At 35.4% G+C, this 26,256-nt stretch overlaps 1 protein-coding gene and 1 non-coding gene across 2 annotated transcripts in view; both read left to right on the forward strand.

Annotated features, from left to right (window-relative positions):
• The window catches only part of LOC113228148 (chloride channel protein 2), a 25,152-nt gene extending 10,271 nt beyond the window's left edge, over positions 1-14,881 (forward strand). The window contains exons 6-17 of the mRNA XM_026461356.1: positions 1,600-1,762; positions 2,352-2,443; positions 3,144-3,282; positions 6,154-6,257; positions 7,640-7,846; positions 8,320-8,413; positions 9,460-9,610; positions 10,246-10,369; positions 10,839-10,955; positions 12,322-12,414; positions 13,842-13,928; positions 14,628-14,881. Of these exons, the coding sequence (XP_026317141.1) occupies positions 1,600-1,762; positions 2,352-2,443; positions 3,144-3,282; positions 6,154-6,257; positions 7,640-7,846; positions 8,320-8,413; positions 9,460-9,610; positions 10,246-10,369; positions 10,839-10,955; positions 12,322-12,414; positions 13,842-13,928; positions 14,628-14,801 (1,545 nt within the window). The 3' untranslated portion in view covers positions 14,802-14,881. The remainder of the gene's footprint in view (positions 1-1,599; positions 1,763-2,351; positions 2,444-3,143; positions 3,283-6,153; positions 6,258-7,639; positions 7,847-8,319; positions 8,414-9,459; positions 9,611-10,245; positions 10,370-10,838; positions 10,956-12,321; positions 12,415-13,841; positions 13,929-14,627) is intronic.
• Trnas-gcu lies at positions 4,750-4,831 on the forward strand. Its single transcript has one exon. It is a non-coding gene; the product is annotated as a tRNA-Ser (tRNA).
• Positions 14,882-26,256: the final 11,375 nt, after the last annotated feature.

Consider the following 26,256-nt stretch of genomic DNA (forward strand, 5'->3'; position numbering starts at 1 on the left):
CATCCTCGTCGTTCAGTTTTGTTCTACATTGTACAAGCAATATTAGTTCCTATAAGGCCTATATAGAGTAAATTTTTCGAATACCTCCGCCAGGTAGGTAGAAAAAAAAAAAAAAAAAAAAAAGGTGGGTAGTGGTGTTTTTAACGGAGGTAATCGGATATTTTTTGTACATGATCGGTGATAGTGCAATTCCGTGTAATTATTCAATTTTTTTGTGATATTACTCCACTACTTTGTTATAATTATTAATACAAAGATAGAGAAGAAGAAAAAAAAAATCCTTCGTTTTCAAACAAACCAACGTTTCGGGCCCTTAACAGGTCCCATGGTCACGGTTGACTGAGGTGATACAGTCTTCAACCAGTTATGTCTAATATTGATGCAAACCACGCTATTTTTTCACTATAGTTGCAATAGTTATTAATTAAATACCTTATTTTTAATTTTACAAAGAAAACCAATTTACGTTACATTATGTTTTACAAATTATTTTATTGAATGAATTTTTATTTAGTTTTTATTAAGTTCAATTTATTATAAATTATTAATAGAAATTAGTCTCTGTTTTTTTTTTTTTTTTACAATATCAAGTGACGGGACGAACAAGTCGCGCGCCTGGTGGTAAGCTACATGCCTGTCCATAACAGTTACAGTGCCACTCAGAGCTTTAAATTGCAAAGATCTGAAGGGCACTACCACTGCGCCTGTCACCCTGAGACATAACTTGACAAGTCCCATGTGCCTGTAATTTCACCAGCACCCTTGCCCTTCAAAACCGGAACACAGTAATGCTGACTATAAAGACTGACTGGAAATAAATAAAATAAAATAAATATTAGAATATAGATAGTACGGGGTACCCGGTTTGCTACATGGATCTCAAAACACGAATTACGGAGTTTACAGTGCGATTCCATGTGATTTCTGTGTAATTGCCGCCTACTGCTTTTCCATAGAGATATATCAACAACCTACTGATAAAATACAATGATTTACTTATTATCATTGAACATTTTATATTGAATCAATTTACTAAAATTGCTGACATTTTTGTGTGCGGTCATGTACACAGTAGTGTTGACTATTTCATGTTTTTGCTTTGTGGTCATTTTATTACGTATTACTAATTTTTTATTTTTTATTCATTTTTTTGTTATTCTATTTTGTTTTTGTTTTAATTTAGCTTTATCTTTTTTTTAAATTTCTTACTGTGTGTTTTTGTGTCGTGACGTTGTGTAATAAATGGTTTCTATTCTATTCTATAATTTAATTTGTTGTGATTGTGAAGAGTACTGAATATCATGATATAGCACCACCATGATAGTCAATTATATTTTTGTGAAATTACTTCACTAGTTTGTTATAATTGTTAATAACAAAGATCGAACACACGGAAAACGCTGGATTCAAACCAGCACCTTCAGGCAATCAGTGCCAGATGCTCTGCCAGTTAAGTCATGGAACGAACCAGCAAATCTTACTAATTCTTCTTGGTGCTTCTTGCAGATCTTTATTTTTGGTTTTTAACGCGATTTTGTTGTGATTAATTCCTATAAAATTTAAAAATATATAATTTGCCACGTTTGTTTTTGTCGGCAGTACTTCTTATCAATGGTGTCGTGCACGCTGCCCGTGCCGGCCGGTATCTTCGTGCCCGCGTTTAAGATGGGCGCGTGCATGGGCCGGTTCACCGGTGAAGTGATGCATTACTTCTGCCCTCTAGGGGTAGCGTACGGAGGACATATACAGAAGATTCTGCCAGGTAACAATAATTATGATACGGTCATATTTTCTATGTAAAAACTTTAAAAAAACTACTAGAAATTAATGTAAATTTATTTGCTACTCCGCGAACCCAGCGAAGGTTAAATCGTATCGTCTCGTTTAATTTTTTCATTTATTTCTTTATTTATAATCAGGTTACAAAGCCCCAAAAGTATTTGTAAGACTAACTAGGTAACCTCTCTAATAGCTTGAGGCTGTTGGATTTTTTTTTATAATATCAAGTGACGGGACGAACAAGTCGTGCGCCTGCTGGTAAGCTACACGCCTGTCCATAACAGTTGCAGTGCCACTCAGAGCTTCAAATCGCAAAGATCTGAGGGGCACTGCCACTGCGCCCGTCACCCTGAGACATAAGTTGACAAGTCCCATGTAATTTCACTAGCGTAAGAGATGCTGCGAAACCGGAACACAGTAATGCTAACGTTACTGCTTGGCGGCAGAAATAGGTAAGGTGGCAGTACTTCCCTCAACGAACTCTTTCACAAGGAGCTCTCCTGTGTGTGTTTCTGTGCTACAGGCCTTTTAACAAAAATCGCAGCTTCAGTTGTTGATACCATTGTTACCAGGTGGCTACGCGACAGTGGGGGCTGCGGCGTTCACAGGCGCTGTCACTCATACCGTGTCCACTATGGTTATCGTGATAGAGATGACGGGACAGGTAAGTTGTTTAAATTCTTCTTATTATATAGTTTTTTCTCTATTTACTACAATATAAAAAGCTAGCCCGTGCCTTAGGTCACAGTGTAACCTTAGCACACTCATATAATCATAATAATCATAGAACAAAACAAAGTAGCACTTGACTTCACTTGGAGCGTAGGGTTGTCACAATCTTATTTTAGTTGTGCAAAATTATATAATTTGAAAAAGAAAAATGGATTCATCACAATCTTTTCGTGCTATGTTGTAATAATCTTTGTATTATGAATATGCAATATTTACATATTGATATGAAAGAAAACGTAATAATAATATAATAAACTTCCCGCTCAAAACAAACCTGTGACACTAGAACACTTTTATATCCCCAATCCATTTTGTTCTAATTATGACCACCTTAATATGTGGCTTATTGTGCCACCTTCGTTCGTTTTTTAATGTATTTCGTCGGTTGCCCAAACATTATATCGACTTGACTCGATTGTCAATTTTACAGGATGAAGAAAAGAATTGTTTACGTCATTTTTATATAGCACCTCGTTAGAAGTTAGTACAAGTTGAATGAAGTCGATTATGGCACCAAAATTAAATGTATCTGAGATGTAGTTTCTTTCTTGCAACGCCGCGAAGTATGAAATTTGAATTGAGATAACCGTAATCGATATATCGAATTATTGTCACGTTTTTCTAACTTCCAGGTAACGCATTTATTGCCAATCATGGCGTCAGTACTAGCCGCGAACGCAACAGCCGCTCTTCTACAGCCGTCCTGCTTCGATAGCATCATCCTCATCAAGAAACTGCCTTTCTTACCCGATCTCCTCAGCTCTGCTAGCCGTACGTACTATCCATTCTTCTTCTTATCGTGTCGATATTTTAAGACTATATTGACTTCGAATAGTATGTTGCCATCTTGACTACCATGGCGGCGGAGAGATCTTCTCTCGGGTACGAGGGGCACACGAGCAAGTGCTGCATGGACTGTGTTGGGGCATCTCAGTTTTTTTTTTTATTATATCAGGTAACGAGAAGGACAAGTCGTGCGCCCTGTTGCAAGCGACACGTCTATCCATAACAGTTGCAGTGTCCATCAGATCGTTGCGAATTAAACCTCTAAGTGGCAGTGCAATGGATTGGCGTGACGCTTGCCACCAGGCGCACGACTTGATCGTCCCGTCACTTTGCAACATAAAAAAATAATTTGGAACACCCAGATTAAATGTATAGAAATCACGAAAGTCTATACAACCTCAAATGGCTTTGGCTGATTCAGTGAACGTGTTTGAATCTCGAATTTGAATGAAAATACATAAAAAAATTGATGATATGCACCGATCACTATGCGGTAAAACACGATTTAAAAAAATTTTCACGATAAAAATTAAATTAAATGAAAATTTATTTGCTTAAAACATGGTGAACAAGAGATGGAACACAGTAGAGAGATAGAACCCTTATTTTACCACATCTATATTGCTCTATCGTTTGGTAGAGCATTATATATTTGGACACACATCCCATTGCAATGATTTTTATAGTAGGACAGTCTAGGTACATTATTTTAAACCAGTCTATTTGGATGCCTTAAACATCTACTATGGATATCTTTTCTTTTTTGAAAGACATCTAGGTTTTGTTTAAGAAACCAGACTTCAAAAATATACATAAACGGCTAGGGTAATATTCCCAAGTCTATAAACAATGGTACACACGATTGAGCTGACAAAATACCTGTCATTGACCGGACACATTTTTGAGCTATGAACAATTTTTCACAAACTGTTGAGTTACCCCAAACACAAAAAGTACATATCTAATCAGATATGCAACGTAACCCAAAACTGTGTGTGGTGATGACACATTTCGCAATCTCCTCAAAACGTATACGTAGCGATGTAACTAGTTTATTAATGCCAATGAAAAAAAAACACAAACGTACCTCCAAATTTTACAAGAAAACCCCTGAATTCAATAGGGACTTGAAGACAAAAGGGACTTTACATATACCAATGGTTTTTTTTTCATATCAACTGAACTAAATAAGACACGTGTAGTATACGATATATACTTTTCAAGTGGCTTTAATATCGTCTGTAAAAAGCAAAAAGAACCGTATTAGTACGACTAAAATGTTATAAAGAGAGACAGAATAGTACGATTTATTTTACGTCCGAAGCAAAGACTGCAAAGTTTTGACACACCGGGTCGATTATTATGTATAACTGTAACACTTGTGCAATCACCAAAATGTTTTACTGACTTAATTGAACGATTAGTTACCAAAATTAGCTGTGAAAGTCACAAGACGAGGTGGCCGAGAGGTTAAGGCGTTGGACTGCTAATCCAATGTGCTCTGCACGCGTGGGTTCGAATCCCATCCTCGTCGATTCGTTTTTTATGTATTGACACTACTTTACTTCTTAATTTTTTTAAATTGTTCTTTTTTGAAAAACTCTAAACGCTCAATGTAAACAAATTTAAATTACTAAATATTAAAAAAATTACATTACGGAATATGTAGAACATATTGTGATCAAATTTGTTGTAACCATGACATATTCCATGATAGCGTTCAAGGAGTCAGTCACCAAATAGTGATTTGAACTTAGCATTTTAAAATATATATACTTAGATATGTATATTTCTATACATTTTTCTAAATTTAGATAAGTTATGTTTATGTGCTTTCTTTTGTCTTTTATTTATTCTCATTTACAAAATAACACAATTTATATTTTCTTGTTTCTAAATCATTGGAATGCAGATTTACTGTTTGAAAATAGTGTTTTAATCTATATTCTGTAATCTGTACAATTACAAGAAAAATAAAATAACTGTAATAAGCATTGACAATTAAACTAGTGCAAAAGCATTGACAAGTTAATAGACACTACCGTAGTGACAACGACTTTGTGGTGTCCAGTAATTTGAGAATATCGTAGTGACAAATAAACTTGAACCTGTGGAATGTATTTGCCCTCTTCGTGTATGGGATAAGTTATAATTATTGTTATTGTATTGTTGCACTACGGCAACGAAAGGTCGTTAAAAATCACAAAAAAAGATGTGCAGCATGCACGTAGAAAAATTCGTAGGTCCAGCTGATTCGTTCCGTAGCTCAGTTGGGATAATTAGCTACGGTATGGTGAAAGCGCTGGTTCCAGTCTAACCGGATCGAATGAATTTTTCTTAGTGTTCTATCTTTGTATTAATAGTTTTAATAAACTAGTAATAATAATAATAATAGGCGGGAGTCTAAAATAGATGAATAATAATAATAATAACTTTATTCACTCACACTAAGGCAATGGTAAATAATACATTATTAGCAAACAAAAAAAACCATTCACGAACCTTTGTCAGAGAACAAATAAGTAACGAGAACGGACACTCTCCGCCCCTGCCTAGCTTTAGATACCGCACATTGACGGTCACATTGGCTGAACGAGAACAAGGCTGTCGGCGAGCCGTTTTCGCTTTAAGACGGCTTTGATATTATTGATTATTTGTGATCTCTAAAATAAAAATATGTAATCGAGAAAAATAGTGTTTTTCACAACTTTAGACGGTGGTATACAACGAAGACCCCGTGGAGTTTTGCGATGTTCTTCCTCCCTTTACAGCGCAACGACTATCAACGGGAGAACTTGAATAATTTATTAAAAATAGATATATTAATTGCTAAATTAATACTGATCATTATTGCAGGTATGTACGATATTTGTGTGGAAGACTTCATGGTGCGCGACGTCAAGTACATCTGGGACAAGATGACCTTCCAGCAGTTGAAGGATTTGCTCAAAGAAAACAAGGTATGAAGACAGCTTTTGTTTATCTAAATACTATCTTACAAACGGTTGTATACGGCTCAAATTTCAAGTACATTGTGCGCCGGTTAACGGTTAACAGAACACTAACGTAAGTACACATTGTATACTAATGATGTACCTACATATACCTCTATAGTCTTTTTTGATGATGGAGTAAAGTGACATTGCACAAAAGTGTTGCCCGCTTGCAAGCAGCTAGTGATTGCAGTCGATAAAATATTCTATCGACTATCGACTTAATGTTGGTTACGCTTATGAATAAATAGCTGAACTTGTCTCATCTGAATCATCGTCGGCCCATTAATCGTCCAACCGCTGAGCACAGATTCATTTGCATTTAAAATTTTTGAAAATTTATACATATACATTACATACACTAAATTTAGCAGTAAGTGTATGGAAAGTACAAATAGGAGACATATTTTAAAGTGTTTCATTTCAATTTAATATACATATAATGAAATCCGCCGGTCGTTATTAAAATGTGTATAACTAAAAATTTATTACGATATTAATAGACCCTTACTAGACATTGTCAAAATAGAACGCCGTAACATCCACAATTCAGACATTTTATCTACTTTCACAATCTATCGATAAAATTGTCGACTACAACCACATGACTACTTAAAATTTTAGAAGAACTGGCAATCACGCAAATGTCATTTTACTCCTTAAAAAAGATGGACTATAGATAATAATATAATTTACTTTAGTAGGAAAGTAAATAATAAGTTATAAGAATAATAAATAAATAAAAATAGGAAGTTTATAACACTTTGCAATAAGGATATGAATGAAGAGATGGGAAAGAAAAAACGTGACTTAGAAGTTAAGAAATTGTTCCTTAACATGTGGTTTAAAGAAATCAAGAGAAGGAGAGAATACCATAGCTGGATAGTAGATACAGTAAATGAGTTGGAGTAAAATCGTGTAGAAGAGTGAAAAATAAAGCGTTCTTTAAGGACCGTATACACGGGTCCTACCGGCGGGCCAATTCCATTAAGCCAAGCCACTATTAGCATCGTGCAAATAGAGACAATTCATTTTAGACTGTCTCCAGACCAGCGATAAAGACAATCCTCTGAACAATTTCTAATTTTACGGGCTAATACCTTACCCCACCTCGCGTGCATTGAGTTGGCTCGTGTAATGGCCTTGTGTGAACGTGCATCCTGAGCCAATCCACTAGTTTGCCTGGCCATTTAGTAAAAAATGTTAAATAATCTTATTGTAACACTGGCTGTAGTGTCGATAGACGTTGAGAATTTCGCATTTTTCACTAGACTGATTTACTGGAGCTTTATTTAATTTATTTCCACTTGTCTCATCGACTTATGATATGTTTACTATACCTTCCACAGGCAATAAAGAGCTTCCCGTTAGTAGACAGTCCATCGAATATGGTACTTCTCGGATCCATCCACCGCTGGGAATTAGTCCGCGTGATCGAAAAGCAAGTGGGTAGGGAGCGAAGGCTACAGGTGGCCGCCATGTGGCATAGGGAAGCTGAAAAGAGGCGGAAGGAAGAAGAGGCTAAGAAACGGCAGAGGCGACCTTCGAGATTCGAGGTGAGACTACGACAGTTAATGTATAATGCCGAAGTAACCGCAAACACGGTAATAGGTATGCTTAAACTAAAATTTATTTGTGAAAATTGTAACTACAACAACCCGCCATTTTCTTTTTAAAAAATTGCACTGCAAGTGGAAAAGCGAACACATTGCAGTAGTACAATTTTTCGTCCTTCACTACAGGCTAAGGCGACCAATTAGCCATACTACCGGATCACTTTGATTTTCTTATACAAAAGCAGAAATGCGTGTTGAAAAAAGCCCGAATACATTATGCATAAGTAATTTTTTTATTTATTTTTTCTTACCATAGACATTTTTTTAAATATTTAAAAAACACACATTACTTCTTACGTATTCATTGTTCATTTTCAAGCATGTTAAAAATACATTTTTTTATTTGTGATCTAATTATTGGTTTATCCGACGTTAATACCACGAAGAAAGCAAAATAATTTACTATTTTGCAGGTAACGCCAGCTCCGGATATGCTGCAAGTTCCCGGTACAGGTCTCACTCGAGGAGGATCGCTCACCACCAAAGACCAAGGAGGCCTTATACCAGGTTGGAAGAGTTAATTGTGCTTGTGTTCTAATAAAATGTTATTCGTTTTAAGAAGAATAGTGATTTTTGTGTAAAAAAAAAACTTTGTGCATTTCGATCGGCAGTCTGAACGGAAACGACACGCGACACGTCTTTTCACTCTTAATGCATGGACATGAAGGTTTTTCTGACCTATTCTAGCCGATTCCGCGTTAATAAGTGTGTGTGATCCTAATAGCTAATTTTGGAATTATTTAAACAGAAAAGTATGGCTTGATACAGTTGAAAAACACTAACCAGTCTATTCCGAGCCCAGAGCATGTCCCGGGACATAGGAAACCATGGGTTATGGAATGGCACAACACAACAGTACAGTTTTGAGGCCTCTTGATAGGTTTTTTTTAATTTTATGTGATATTTTCACTTTGCGTACGCGCGTCTTTTCGAGTTTCTTTGAAGACAGTGGCGCCACCTCGTAGCGTGATGGCGCGCGTAAGTATTGCTCTATGGGTGAACCTCGAAGGTTGAGGAGGTTTCAAATCAAGCTATAGAATAAAAAACCCAAAAAAAGGTGCCCGGACCCTATGATAACGTCACCGAATCCTGCCAAACTTCAAAGTCGGTTGTTTATAATAATAATAATAATAACGCACATACTCAACATAGCCCCGCACTAGGGAAACCCTGTGTCGCGGGTGCCATGGACACACACATAGACAACCACAAATTACACCCAAACTCACGAGAGAAATAAATGTAGGTCATACAAATATTTCTCCCGGCTCGGGAATCGAACCTGGGACCTCTGCGTGGCAGTCCGGCATGGTAACCGTTCGGCCACGGAGGCAGTTATGTCGCGTATTTAAAGATTATACAAACTTGTTCATCCCACATAATCGAAAATCGATCTGAGCAGAACCATTCGAGGGAAAATGTAACATCGTGATCTGGTATTTGCATAAAATGGGTCAACGCCATCTAGCGAATTTTGATGGAACTACAAAATGCTTACAGCTGTCTATAGCACACAATAGCTTTATTACACACGTAACTTTATGTCCCAACAGCTCCTGGTCAACTATTCCGTCCGAAGTCAATCCTCAAGAAGACCAACTCATTCACCCTCACCCGAGGTTTGGGGTCACCGACCTCAGCACCTCAGTCGCCCTTGTCGGCTCAGCCTTCCGTATACACCACAGTCACCGGGGCCGAAACCAGGTTAGTATGGTTTTTTCTCATATCGTCATGTTATTGAAACAGCGATGCTAGAACGACATTTTGAAGCTGACACATGCCATGGCTTTGTGCCATGACCTAAAAACCTGATCTCAAATTACAAAATTTCCTGTACTAAAAGTTCCTTCAGTACAATAAATTCTCTAATTAAATTAAAGTTTGAGTTTACTGCGTAATTTTTTGTTTAAACTTAGGCGAAGTTCGTTTTGTAAATACGAAAAACCTGCTTAGTTCTCCATTTTTACTCAAGACGACTCAATGGAGGAGAAGTGGGATAAATCTGTTTTCCTAGATCAAATAGTCTAGATATATACTATTAAATAATTAAGAATTGTTCAAGAACAAAATATCTAAGTTTGTACATCATTTTTACATGGAGATATTTTTCTTTAAGTACTACAGAGAACCTGCTAAATTTTGGTTTTCAACTGAAGACCCATAGTTCATAATTTCACATTTATCCCAAAATTTGCAAATTGCCCAGCGGCTTAACGATACACCACATCGCCCGCTGCCTTCTCAGTCGCCACCAGGCACTTGTCAACGTCGGATCTGTGTAAATTTCTTTCCACATGTTCTTGTTTTATTCATATTAATTTTGATTTTGTAATTTTTAGAATCCGTGCGGCGTTCGAAGCCATTTTCAAGCGATCGTCGCTGCTCCCTGACGTGGAGGGCGGTCTGCCTGACCAAGTGGGCGGTTTGCCGCGCACTCCGTCCATTAACAAAAAAGTGCAACTGGTAAGTTCATGGCCCCATGATGGAGTCCTTAGTAATGTACTGGACGTCTATCTAGTGCGAATATCTAATATAACTACAAATTCATTTGTAACTGTTTTTATTTATATATAAGCATAATTGTATGATAATAAATAAAGGAAATACAGTACTGAATATGCTTAATATACAAGTAATGAAAAAAATGGATTTTTCTGTAAATAACGGCACTAATGCCCACACAGTGGGGCATCATGCTACCCCTGTAAATGACAAAAAAATTTTTTATATATTTTTATTTTATTTAATAGTAGTAGAGGCCCTGAACACCGCCGTAAAATTGCCTGCTTATCAGTATTCTACAAAACTATAACAATTAAATACGAGCCAAAAGACGAGGTAAGGTGGCAGTACTTCCCTGGACGAACTCTGTCACAAGGACCTCTACTGCTACTAGAATGTACCACTTTTGTAAATGTTGTGTATTTCGTAGCCCCGTGAGCGCGTGTGCGACATGTCCCCCGAAGACCAGAAGGCGTGGGAGCAGCTCGAGATGGCGAAAGAAATAGACTTCGATCGGATGCTTCAGATCGCCAGAAAGAGAGACACGGTATGAACCATACAAGGTTAAACAGTAATACATATGTAGTCCATTATTGTTATTGATACAAAAATCGAACAACACAGAAAAACTATGTCGGTGAGGATATTCAACGAGCTCCCGCCCATTATTAAAAACGAGGAAAAGTATTGACTCTTTGTAAATAAATTAAAAATATCTTATTAATAAATGCTGTTACAATTTAAATTAATACTTTGATGACAAATAAAAATAATAATAATAACGCACACACTCAACATAGACCCGCACTAGGGAAACCCTGTGTCGCGGGTGCCATGAACACACACATAGACAACAGCAAATTACACCCAAACTCACGAGAGAAATAAATGTAGGCCATACAAATATTTCTCCCGGCCCGGGAATCGAACCTGGGACCCCTACGTGGAAGTCCGGCATGGTAACCGTTCGGCCACGGAGGCAGTTAAAAATTATTAATTTAAGAGTTAAGAATTTGAATCATAAAACGCGTGTGTGTTTGTGTGTGTGTGTGTGTGAGTGTGAATAAATCTTAATTATATACTATAAAGTTATGTTATTGTAATCTAATTAAATTCAAACTTTCAAGTGACATAATTCTACTTATTATATGACGTATTTCTTATTGTATGACATATTTTTTATTTTATATTATTATTTGATACAATTCAAATTAATAGTTGAATTCTCGGCCAACCTCTGCTCTTATTGTTATTCCTAATAAAGGGCTCATATGTGTAGTAATCTTTGAATTTTAAGACATGTATATACCATATGAATGCAATAAATATATTGAGTATCTGACTGGACTGGGCTCTGTTGGTAAAAGCGGTGGCCCCGGTATGGTAATAGACTGGTTCCAGTCAAGTCAAATCGAAGCAGTTTTTTTTAAAGTGGAGTAAAATGATAGTGTTGCGCACTTGCAAACAGTGATTGCATTCGATAAATATTCTATCGGCTATCAACTGAATGTTGGCTTCGCTCATATTGTCGATTTTTGTAAAGTTATTTAGAACAATGTGTATTAAAATAACAAAGAGGAGACTTATTTTAAAATTTTTCATTTTAATTCAGTATGTTCACATTTCTGACATTTTTGCAAAATTTTCTTTCACAATCTGTAGATAAAAGTGTCGACTACAACTACATGATTATTTAAAAATTTATGAAAACTGGCAACCCTGCAAATGTCATTTTACTCCGTCTTCAAAAAAGACGGGCCATAATGGAATATTTTCACAAATAAAAATAATGTAATAAAGCAGTAAAAAACATCATGATATTCAATAAAATTAATATTGCAACGCATAGTCCGATTTGTCGATTGAATTTATTGAACAAACACAAGCTTACCTACTCCATGTTTTTACAGCAGGTGGAAGACACCGACTACGAGGACGAGAACCTGTACATCTGCCACATCGACCCAGCGCCGTTCCAGCTGGTCGAAAGAACTTCACTCCTTAAGGTAAATTAGTTAATCAGGACTTTATGGTAATCTTGTTTATTTGAGTCTATGGTAGTAAGTGTTAGGCGTGTCGCTATCACGGGTGCAATGACAGTGCCCCTTAAGAGGCCTAAAAATGCCGAATTCCTTGCAATTCTATAGCAATTCCTCTTATTTTCGTAAAACGGTCACTCTGAACGGTCAGCTGGTGAACTGAATTGTGTCCAATTCAGTTCACCAGCAGATTGTGCTTAGGTGTTATAATTGCCGTATCAAAAAAAAAAACCGTATAATATTTTATAGATGGTTTATTATGAGAATTTAGTGTAAATAAATATGTTAATCGATAAAACAACTACATAAAAATATTAAATTACCAATAAACCAAGAATTTCGTAAATTTTCAATTATTCGGCTGGCAACACGTTAAACAAATGTTTGACATAAAAGCAATTCCTATTTTGTAGACAATTTTACTCACTTCCATTCAACAGTGTCAAATAGTGTCAAATGCGTTATATTAAACGGAATCACATGTCATCGGTAATTAAATATGTAATTTTGCAATTTTCGTCCATTATGGCAATGCTCAAGTTAAGCTGGTCGACTTGAAGTGAAGCAATTGACGACACACCCGTCAATTATTTCAAATTCGAGCTGGCCAATCGGAGCGCAGTTGTCTTCGAAATGATTCGGTAGAATAGTTTTCAAACAAATGAAATGACGTTTCATCTCTATTTCTGGTTATATATACTCGATGATCACTGGACAACCCATAACTTCTAATATATAAAAAATATATAGTAATTTTGTGAGAAAAGTTAATGATGTATTGTTTTATTTTAACAGAGTAGTATAACATTGTCAATGTTTACTTGTAAATTGCAACACCCGCTCGTGTTTTTACGAGATACATTTCTCTGTCAAAGTCAAAGTCAAAGATTATTTATTCCATAGGTAAAATACATTTACACTTGAAAACGTCACATTTAAGCTACTGCTCGTTCACTACGCTGACCTCCCTGAGAAGAACGAGCAAGAAACTCTAGGGATTGCTCTTTTCAAATAAACTTAAATGCTATGGAATACACTTTGAATCAAATTTGTGTGGATTCTGGAGCCATGTCGTCTTTCCATACATCTTTATCTAACACGTAGTCTTCAATTTTGTAATATGATTTTTCGATCAAAATATTTTTAAAGTAGTTTTTAAACTTAGGAAGTGATAAACTTAATGTATGCTCCGTAATCTTATTGTAAAAACGTATACAGCTCCCCATAAAAGAGTTGTTTACCTTGGTTAAACGAAATCGTGGTACCATGAGTTTGGACTTAGCTCTAAGGTTAATATTATGGATATCTTCTTTCTTATTGAATGTCTTCTGTGCTATCCATTGCAGTTAAATAAATAAATATAATAAAATAATTTGTAACAATTTGTATTCTAGGTCCACTCGCTGTTCTCGACCCTGGGCGTGAAAAGAGCGTATGTCACGGCCATTGGTCGACTCATAGGAGTTGTTTCACTCAAAGAGGTGAGCTGTACAAGGTTATTTGTAATAACTAACCTCTCAGAAGTACACTACGGACATCATAAACAACATCTTCTGTTTCATGAGTTTTTACATAACATAATAAATTTGATAAAAATAAACTTTTAAGTTTTTCTTACTATCTGACACTTTTTAGTTTTGTATTTGATTGGGCCACCCCACCACCCAATTAATTAGATACGATAGTAGGGAAAGTTTGTCCAGGGAAGTACTGCCACCTTACCTATTTCTGCCTTCCGGTTTGGAAGGGCAAGTGCTGGTGAAATTACAGGCATATGGGACTTGTCAACTTATGTCTCAGGGGGCACAGTGGCAGTGCCCCTAGGGTCTTTGCGATTAAAAGCTCCAAGTGGCACTGCAACTGGCGTGTCACTTACCACCAGGCGCACGACTTGTTCGTCGCGTCATTTGGTATTATAAAAAAAAGCATAATAAATGAAAATCACCTTTATTGCGGGTATTTTCAAGCGAAGCGACGGTAAGAACACTAACGGAAACCGCCCAGATGTTGTTGATGTTAACTGACCTCACCGTGATTGAATGGCCTGAATACCTCCTTACAAACATTATTCATAAATTATACAAAGCAAAATACATTCGAATGAGCCCTGTCGAAGTACTTTTTCATATAGTGACTTAGGATTAAGAGAACTGTATTAAAATTACCGTCTGTTTCCACAGCTGCGCAAAGCTATAGAAGACGTGAACTCCGGCGCACTGACGATCGCCACTCGGCCGGAGCCGCCCTCCTCGCCCATGCCCATGTTCATCAAGGTGCCCTCGACGCAGCCGGCGCCGCCCACCGACAGCGAAACCGCCAAACTCACCATCAGCGACGACAAGGGAGACAAGTGAGGACGGCGTCGCCCTTCCTGGACACAGCATTCACTCCTGACATGGGCTGACATACTTTTCATTTAATCACCAGCCACGCCTGAACAATTTCCCCAAGTAGGTAAACTGTTCTAAAAAATGTGTTAACTTTATCTCAATTCAAGGCAAATAGTCGTATTTACACTAAACTTCTTAAATGAAGAAACTCATTCTCAAAAGTGACCATTAATTTTAACTATTATATAAATTTAAATGTTGAAAAAACCAGTGGTTTAAATATTATTTATATTTTGCTGTTTACGTAACTACAATATACGTACATGCATTATTTTTATATAATATCGTCTATTACAGACATGTTTTGTTATATGTTTTACAAATATTTATTATATTGACAACATTTTGATCATAATTCCGTTTTTATCCGTTACGTTGTTAAAAAATTTTAGAATAATCGATCAGGATCGTATCGACCTGATACTAAATGGAAATACATTTTCACCGAACGTGAATAAACATGTTCACCAAATGGGAATAAACAATGTGACCAAATTGAAATAAAAATGACAACCAAATGGAAATAAACTGATGACCAAATGGGAATAAACGTGATCACTAATTGTGACCACGGAAGGGATGGTAACATTCTCAACTGAGCATAATCGTCTAACAGTTATAAAACATATTTTTACAAATTTTACCTTATATATTTTTTCTATACTGTATTTTTTTATTGTTGTTAAGGTTTTGATAAAAAAAATTTCGATGTATGGAATATTATACCATATACCATTAACTCAACAAGACTGCTAATCTCCATACTACAGGTCGTAACTCTGAAAGGAGTCAAAATCCCCTCTTATATCCAGATGGCGCTGATCAATAGATTGGAAGTGGTTTATATTATATAAATGGCCGTGGATATTAATTAATTCCTCTTTAATGTGAAATATAAGAAGTCAGCAGTGTTCTTTATAATATTATTTAAACATCGAGTATTTAACCAGAAATAGAGACGAAATAAGGGCCATCCCTGGCAACTCATCAGGTAAATAGGCCTTATATCACTTTTAAATATCAACTCACGTTTGCGCTGAAATCACGAATTCGAAAACTGAAATAGTACAGCGCCAGTAACTGATCTTTGTGTTCGTCTCCGTGTATTCCATAAATATGTATTTATTGTAATAAAGATAATATCTCTAACGATGAGAGGGTGGTGTGGGAAAAACAGCAAAATATCTAATTACAAAACAAACGGCAGGCTTATTACCGAACTTTAGCAACCGGTTGTTAATTGTACAATAGCAATGCGATTGCTACCAGTTGCGATTGCTAAGTTGGTATTACGGTTCGGTAATACGAAAAAGCAACCGGTCGCTTTCTGTCAAAGCATTTTCATGCAGTTTTAGTTTATTAGTTGCTCGCGGGAGGCGCTGTAGTCGACTGGTCGCAATTGTTCGTTCCGTAATACGAATTTATGTTTTGACAGCGATAATCGTGCAACTATTGCTAAAACGACTGGTCGCTAAAGATCGGTAATAAGCCTGCCGAATCACATTTCATCGGTAATTAAATATATAATTTTGCAATTATCGTCCATTATAGCAAAGTTCAAGTTAAACTGTCGATTTCAAGTGAAACAATTGACTTCGGATTGAATTCGCACTGGCCAATCGGAGCGCAGTTGTCACCGTAATGATTTGGCAGAATAGTTATCAAACAAATTAAATGACATTTCGTCTCTATTTCTAGTTATATATGTATTCAAATTCGGTGTGTAACGAATTGATTTATAAATTAACGATTCCCAATATGGGTAGATGGCGCTAAGCCTAAATAAACTAAAAGGGTAGCTTAAACATAAAAATCTGTTCAATAAGCGCCATCTAGTTGATTTGTTTGTTATCACTACAAATTAGAGCGGCTTTGATATATTGCAGCTTGTCAATGTAAACGAAACTACATACTCGTTGCGACATCTGGTGTACAAATCGATTAGCAGTCTTCTTGAATTATTTGGTCCCTACATATTATACTTAGATGCATGGTGCGTTTGAAAGATGTAATAGCTATTGTAAAATGCCCTGTGCCTTAGTTATTCCTAATAATAACATTAATATAAAGTGTATCCTTTCTCCACACGAAGGACGAACCTGTTACAAGGTTAAAAATTAAAATTGACAACCCTGTGTATGCGCCAAAATTATTTATTAAGGCTTGTGATTCCCTTAAATCATTCCAAAAGTGTTGTTTTTAGCGTTTAAGTGATAATTATGTTTTAGTTCTTTGCATTGTACTGTAGATGAAATTATGGTATAGAAAGAGTAGCTAGTCTTGTTATCTTGTCGATGGCATACACTGTAATGCTTGCCATGGTGGCGAAAGAATTTGCTTTTGATTGTCACCCAGGATGGACCAGATATACAGGAAAGGAAATGGTATGCCTTGCGGAAACTAGTCTCTTGTCGTGCGCTCCGCTTTTCGTGCATAGTTACTAGGATATTCCAGTAGCTAGTGAAAGACAAACTAGCTAGGAATAGTAAGTATTGTACGATAGGAAGTTTGTGTGTATGTTCAGACGTACGAGAGAGAATGTCGTGTATTCTATGAGCGTGTACTTTGAAGACGCCCTAAATTCCGTTTACAGTAGAATGTTGAAAGTTAGTCACAAAAAGGAGTCAAATATTCATTTTTTTTGTATAATCATTGTACATATTTTTTGTTATAAACACTTTTTTTTTGTAATTTATATATTTGTGCCATTTCTACAGCTTCAAGTGCCATGGCTCATTTTTGATTTGATTTTCTGTGGCCTATAATCGTTGACCTGTAGGTCAATGCCTATAACTATTATTTATATTTAAATGGAAATTATTTTCCACGGGAATATGTTTCATACGTGAGTTTTATTTCGAATATTTCCGTCCTAAAGGTATATTTTAATTATAAAAAAATATATATTTTAATTCAACGATGCTAATCACTTTCTCCCGGTTGCTGTAGAGAGATATTTTAATTGTTAAACGGTGAACCATGTTATCTGTGGTATGTGTCATTTAAAAACATGAATTTTATTGTTCTATATTGACAGTTGTATTTGACCATTTTATATGGCAAATTATGCAACGCCCTCTAGTGGTGCCAAGAAGAAGTAACATTTTACATACAAGTTTTTTTACGCAGTCGTTATCTGCGAACGTGATTGTAAACTCATAGTAAAGGTACACCAGACCACGGACGACTGTGTCATTGCTGTGCCATGGAATCTAAAATAAATAGCATATATATTTATTTGGCATCAGAAACAAAAAAGGAAACTAATACGTATTTTGTTTACAATACAGTACGACAATTTCTTAAAAATGTCTCTCGACAATCTTCGGATTACCGAATACATCTGGGTACTAATTTCCTTTAATTAAAATATCTACCTAAAATATCTCTTTAATTGTAAACTGCACAGTTAAAACGTTGACTTCTGTATAATTTAGTTAATTTGTGAAATTTTGCATCCTTTGTATCCTCAAATTCTGTGATGTAGATATTTATTTATGAAGTACGAAAATTATTCTCGTTGTAAGCCAGATTTTTTCTGTTGTAACGTAATTATGCCATTTTATTTATATATAAGGAATTGTTAAAACTGGACGCCGGAATCAGGAGAATATTGATCGTAATGATTCTAACTTCTGCGGACAGATGGCGCTGTTAGTGTCACATGCATTTAATTCCCCGCTACAATGAGAATGTTGTAAGGCGAAAAGTGTTCTTTTCTGGTCAGCTTTTTAAAAATATCAATATTTTTTTATAAAATACTAACAACCTAGCTGGACTAACATCATAAACAATAACTGTTGCTCCATGACTTTTTACAGAACTTATTATATTTACCAAAAATAAACTTTGTTGTACTTACTGACACTGTATTAGATATTATTATGTATCTATATCTGGTTTTCTGCGTTTCTGCGTTTTTGCACAGAGTTATCACCGTTTAGAGTGATCTATTTAATTATTTTTATTTTTACACGAAAGCAAAATGTGTTGAATTATTAAGCCATATGGCCATAGAACAAAAATTATTGTTTATGATGTTTGTAATATAGTCCTGCGATGTTATTAATAATTTACAAATAACCTTGTATACGAATGGCAACTATGCGTAGAGTATTTGAGTATAAACTTGGCTGAATTACGAGCGCGAAATTACGTGCAATGCGACAATTTAAAGTGCAAAACGACGACTAGCATACTAGGAGCCGCGTTCCAAACACACACATTGTGTTTCACTTATTTGCGGTTCCGACACAACGCTTATATCACAGTGTTCTGACTACACAACAACAGAGTATGTATAATATGAATAAAACAGTTTAAAAAACTATAAAAAAGCCTAGGCTGCGTGGTCTAAAGATCTTTACCTTTCCACAAGGAAAAGTACATGACATGACATCAATAATTTCAATAACTCTGCTGTATTTTTTTTTCTTGAGTAATTATGAATAGTAAACGGAAGTCCCCTAGGTCAAAGCAAAAGGAAATGTATTGTGCAACTAATAGCTACTATACAACTATGGATAAATTGGTAAATACTCAGTAGGGGAGCGTGGGGGAATGGAAGCCTACTAAGGAAAACTGATAATAAATGTCATAATTTATGCAATTTTAATTTTTATTAGTTATGAACGTACGCTTCACATATCTGCGTACTAGATAGTCACAGAAAAAATGTGAAACTAAAATATAATATTTGGTTAAAAAGAAAAAAACTAAAATATGTCATTCGCTCTCATTACCCCACAGTTCGGGAAATGGGAGCCGGTAAGAATCCCGTATATCAAATGGGTGCCATTATATATAATCTGTCTGAAAAAAATATTAAAGTATTAAGGTTATTGTGATTTCAAGCATAACTTCCTATGCATTTTAATGCTTACCTGGGATGATGAAATTTGGCAAATGTTATGAGCGCGGAGCGAAAAACACACAACTATCATACGACTCAACGCAGGGTTTTACAAGGGCGCCTACGGGACTGGAACCTTGTCCAACGTTAACGAAGTCATAGTAGTACAGTTTGCACAAATACGAGCATTGGGAAAGTCCAGTTTAACACCGCTCTCATTACCCGCGGACTCCCAATACCCCACGTTCTCCTATTATCTGCCTGTCTAGATTATTCCCAATAGGTATAGACTGTCACGTCTGTCTACGGTACTACGGTACTGATACACTTTGACAAAATTCAATACTAACTTGGAACACGATTGTAGTTTCTGTGAATGTTCTTGTCTATAGATTGAAGACTGGCAAAAATACTGTCTGGGTATGCGTAATTCAGCATAGTTCTTTTACTACATTTCGCACGTGACAACTAACATAATATTATCTCAAAAATGGCATCATGTTATATTTTATCTCGAAATTGCGTTATATTAATAATTTTTCTTCAAAATTTCGCTATAATGATGTGTCATTCATATACGATTTAATTTCAAAGTGATAGGTCAATACAATCGCTTTGAAACTAAATAGGAAATATTAATATAAATTGAAGCCCTTTTGAGATAATACTATGTTAGTTGTAATATGCGATATCTCCGCTTCGCATAGCGTGTGTAATGTTCACCTTTTTTGGCGATTTTTGTCTTCAACCTGTTTTCTCTTTTTCACTTATTTAAATGTGATATGAAATAAAGAGAAAGCATGCGTAGTTGCAAACAAAAACAAATTGTCTTTCTCGCCATTACTAATTAAACTTTTGAAGGGTTTTACACATCTAACATTGTTGTTCTACAAGCGATATCAAACATCAGAATACGGCATCTTCCTTATATAGATATGCGCGGAATCCGTTTCTGGAGAAGACCGAGATGTTGAACCTAGACGAAGAACTGTCTCCAGAAGCGTTCAATTTGGCAGAATACCGATAGTTATGTTATCACAGAGTTTTGTTAAAGCGTTTGTTATAACGGTAAATACCAGATATAAGTAATATTCTATGCAGAAATACCGGAAATAAGTGTACTGTTTTCAAAAAAAAACAACATGTCTTACCAAAAACCATCTTATTTTATAATAATATTTAAAAAATCAAACGCTTGCATATACCTAGCCATTAAGCAATGCCTAGTGTAGACTAATAGGAGTTGCCTAGATCTAGTCTAGAATAAATTAAACTGATTTAGTTAGACTAAATGAAATTGTGACGTAGCTACGTTTCGTAAATCGTAATGTGATCTGTTGCTTCTGTTTTATTTAAATAAACGTTTTGTGTCGTTAATTTTCTTTTATTGCCTATATCCTGCTAGTTAGTTAAAAACCAGTCTTAAGTTTGATCTCTTTCTTTTATCTTCTGTGAAATATTACAGGAAATAAAACTTGTCAAACGTGTTCAGAATGGGTTGGCCTAAGTATGGTGACCGTCAGGTATGGCTGGTCGCCTGTGGCGCTTGGCACTGAGTGTATATTCAAGAATTGCTACCTATTTGCAATTTTGTAAATAATTGCTACCTATGATATATTCTGAGAAATAAAAAAAAATTTTGACCAGCCATTCTGACGTCAGGATGGTTGGTCGCCTCTTTGTTAAGCATGAAAGTAGCAGATTTCCCAGAAGTATGTATTACCAATATTTGCTACCTTCACGAATTAAAGGTATACGCTTCATATCTACATTAATTAAAAAAATATAACCGACTGAACATTTTGCGAAAAAGTGCCTGACTAAACTAAAAAAGCAAAAGTTTTTAGTACTTTATTGCCATAATATAAAGGGCAGGCGTTCAACAATTACTTCGAGGCGAACTAGTCTGGTGAGATTGCTAATGTATAAAACCGAGAGGGTAGGTAACCATCTTAACGCAATATTAACAAAGAATTTAGTTGTAATTATATAGTTGTTACAATAATTATATAGTTTTTTTTTTTAGCAAAAGTATGAACAAAATCTTTATCATAGTTTGTTACAGTGCACTTACATAGGGCTATTTTATTCGAAGGCCAGTTATTTATAACTTTTGTGTTAGCCTCACATTCTTTGCAAATTCCATTACACGTTATTTTATATTCTTAGAAATAGGATACTTTTAAAAACTTTATTATCTCATATCATATCATATCATATCATCATCCTTTATATGTATATATATTATTTATACATATATATATATATATGTATAAATAATATAATAATATAGATAGATATATATATTATTAAATTTTTTTTTTACTCACATTTAAATTTTAATTTTATTGTACTATAATTAGTCCCGCAGACTTCATTTTTCACCTAGGCTAGGGTTGGCTGGAAGAGATCTCTTCTAGAGATAAGCTCACCTTTGTATATGTCCTTTATAACTTGTGTTTCATGTATCTTTTCTATGTGCAATAAAGAGTTATTATTATACTTTTTAAATATCCAACTGCGTGCAATGCAATGGGATGAACCTCCCAAATCTTTTCGCGCAAAAGATGGGCGCACTGATGCGTAGGCAAGCGATGTTTCATTCTAAATACAGTCTCAGGTCCATGATTTAACTTTATACGTTTACTTAACGGTTGTATTCGTTCCCACTGATAGGCATCAATAATAAAATTATAAATTACTGTTTAACTGGCTGCTACTTCGTCCTTGTATTTCTTTTTTGATTGATTGTCATTAGACAGAATTTTGTTTTGATCTTCATAACGAACAGCAGGATTATCAGGGCCACTGAAGAAAAAGTCGAAATTTTTCTTTACAGAAAGATATAGTGCCTGTGTGGAAATTTTATGTGATAAAAGGGTACTAATTTCACTACTACACTACTTTCACTACAGTGGATCGCTAGGCGGCGGTAAATCAGATTTACTGGAAAAATACTTTTTTTGCAGTAATGCATTTTTTTTTGCTCATCGAGTGGCATAACAAACTTTCTCTCTCTTTTCATTGTCACCAAACACTACTTAAACCAGAAACATAAATATTAAACTCAATATTAACAACAGCAAAACCTTTGAATCCTCAGATAAATTAAACTAAAACAATTTGATCCACTTATGACAAATGACACACATATTGCGTTATGATGGTTACCTACCCTCTCGATTTTATACATCAGCAACCTCACCAGATTAGCTTGCCTCGAAGTAATTGTTAAACGCCTGCCCTTTATATTATGGCAATAAAGAACTAAAAACTTTTGCTTTTTTAGATAAGTCAGGCACTTTTTCGTAAAATTTTCAATCGGTTATATTTTTTTAACTAATGTAGATATGAAGCATGTACCTTTAACTCGTGAAGGTAGCAAATAGGTAAAGGCAATTATTGGTAATACATACTTCTGGAAAATCTGCTCCCTTCATGCTGAACAAAGAGGCGACCAGCCATCCTGACGTCAGAATGGCTGGTCAAAATTTTTTTTAATTTCTCAGAATATATCATAGGTAACAATTATTTAGAAAAAGTAGCAATTCTTGAATATACACTCAGTGCCAGACGCCACAGGCGACCAGCCATCCTGACGGTCACTAAGTATGTACGAGATTTTAGGGCGTGGCTCATTCCCCGCCTCGTTCGTCCTGTGTAAGCCAGGAGCCCAACACGACACATACGCTAATAAATATCATGACAATCCATTAAGAAAAATCTTTGAATATTTTTTTGCTAATTTCCTTATATTAAAAACTATATATTAATAAAACCTTCAAATAACATGTATTTCAAAACAGAAATAACAAATTCTGTATATTATGTAAAATTTTTACATGAACTCCGAGACTAAAACAGGTATAATCTTGAAATAATAAATCGGTTGTATCTTCTAAGCGGAAGTGCGACTAATTCTAAAATTTCACGACTAGAACCGACTAATTCACGACTGTTTCTGAGTACAATCAGATCTAAGCTAGGAGCTGTGGTTCTCGAGATTGAGAAATGGTGTCGCTGGAATAAGCTTATTTGAGCGTGAACACTAAAACACCCTTATAACTTTTGAACAGCGGACCGCTAGTTTTTACGACTAGAACCAATTAAAAAGCGACTTTCTGGCTAGTCAAATTTCAAAAACTTAATCATGGTCACGCTGGAATAAGGCACGCGATTTTAAGACCTAATTATGAATGATTGCATACCATACTTTTTGTATGAGTAAATGAAATAACGAAACACAATGTATAGGTACTTTGTTAACAAGTCATGGCAATAAACTTAAAAGAAAGCAACGCTTCGAAACAAAAAACCAAAAATATAGAATAGAAGTGGTTAAATACGGCTTATATTTTACCTAATCATTTTATCTAAAAAGGTTTATGACCCGGTTGCAAGAGCTTTAGGCCAATTTAACCAACCAGGAGGCAGAGGGTTTGAGAAGGAATACAGTCATATTTGGATATTATAATTAATAAAAACACGACGTTATTTTTTTGAAACTCATTACAATTCTGTGTACAGAAGTAGAATGAATTGTACTTGCACATAAATACTATGATTGCACGAAGGCTAACTTGACTATAATGTCCCAAATAAAACCCTCGGGAATTTTTCTTCTCATTATATTACAGCCATGTTCGATAATGAGAAGAAAATAGGCCAATATATCGACTCATCCGTAGAACAAAGACCTATGTGCAAGACTACTTGTTCTCAGGACATAGTACATTTCGTTCGTTCTTCTTCGCTGTGGATGTCAGATCGACCGTTGTTAGATTTTATATTTCCGAAATGAAATAAGATATATAAATTCTCAACGTATTACGTAGGCCTTACTTTGAATAAGGAAATTATTCTCGTAACGTATTTATTCTCTTTTCGCTATATAATCACATCGGACTCTGTTCTCCGGATGAGTCGATATGTCAATGTACTATTTTAGTTCAACAGCGAGTACCATAGTCTTTGTGATATGGTCAATTTTAATTGACAGAAAAAAGTGCAGGAGTAGAAAAATCTTATTTTGCGTATATACTACACAAACATTTAGGGCACATTTAGTAAATTAGTTATTTAGATGTTTTGAGGACGGGACGAACAAGTCGTGGGCGTGGTTAAGCCTATCCACAGCAGTTGCAGTGCCACTCAGAGCTTTAAATCGCAAAGATCTGAGGGACACTGCCACTGCGTCTGTCACCCTGAGACATAAGTTGACAAGTCTCACGTGACTGTAATTTTACCAGCACCCTTACCCTTTTAAACCACAACGCAGCAATGCACATTACTGCTTGGGGACAGAAATAGGTAAGCTGGTAGTACTTCCCACTCTTTTACTGCAATAACTTGTGCTCATTATTATTGCATTCACATGGAGGGACTACTCTCGTTAATACCCTAACAAAATTAAAAGCCAATGTATGTATATGAAGCTTCATTTGCATCATGCGTCTTATAATTAGGTTGAGTATTACTTATTTGCAGGCATCGGAGTAAGTATAGTTTTCTTACCTGAAATCGCATCTACTAATAATACGTCTGTAGTGATTCCAAGACTGTATAGACTAAGACTTTGTAACAATGGGGCACGAGCAGCAATTTTCTAACACGTATAAGTAGTGAATAGGCAGGTTTAGGCGCGCGTTTAGTATCCAAATCTATAGAAAATAGGCCTAATAACACGTCTGTAGTGATTCCAAGACGGGATCGACTAAGACATTGTAACGATGGGGCACTAAAGATATGGTATACAAAAAATACACATTTTGTTTTTTTCCTACTAAACTATTACATTTATGGCAAAATGTGATATAACAATATTTAATTAGGACAAAAGGACCTCTCGATTGGCATTTTTAGGAGATGTATCGTGAAAAAATCCAATGTCCGCGATATCGCTGATCCGACCCACAGTGTCACAAAGTCAAGATAAATGTAGTGTACCTGCCTGTCGCCAATTACATAAATTTTTAATGTACTAACAGGTTCAGGGCCTAAATAATATTGTCGTAAGGCAGTCTCCACTTTCTGTCTATGTTCCTTGAATTTTATATAAAAAAACTGTACCTATTCCGATCCCTGCTTATTTGACAGTAATTATTTCGGACGGCTGTCGGACAGAGAACGAGATTACAGGACCTTTACCGGTCCACAATTCAATGTCAGATAATTGAAAAATAAAAGGAAAACTGTATAATTACATATTTTTATTTCATTTAAAGGTATCTCTATTCTTATTTGGTATAATACTAAGTCACTGTTAAAAAATGATACAATTCTTTATATTATATAAAAAATTATCGAACTACTTTAAGTACAATTCAATAAATACATATTGAACAGTGTCCCTAGTTCTTTAATAAAGCCTATTTATATTTACAAATTATTTTACTTCCCCTATGTTTCTTTTAAGGCCGCCGCAAAACTACAGACTTTATATCCGCCGATGGTTAAGTCAGGTGGCACCAAAGACGTGCCATTGACAGTGGCGAGATACCACTTAGCTATTGCCCCACCTGTGTTTGTTCAGAAACTTCCAAGTTTGCCAAGGTAGATCATGCCCCA

This window comes from Hyposmocoma kahamanoa, unplaced genomic scaffold (genome assembly GCF_003589595.1).
Source record: "Hyposmocoma kahamanoa isolate Upper Pololo Valley unplaced genomic scaffold, ASM358959v1 224, whole genome shotgun sequence".
NCBI classification, from domain to species: domain Eukaryota; kingdom Metazoa; phylum Arthropoda; class Insecta; order Lepidoptera; family Cosmopterigidae; genus Hyposmocoma; species Hyposmocoma kahamanoa.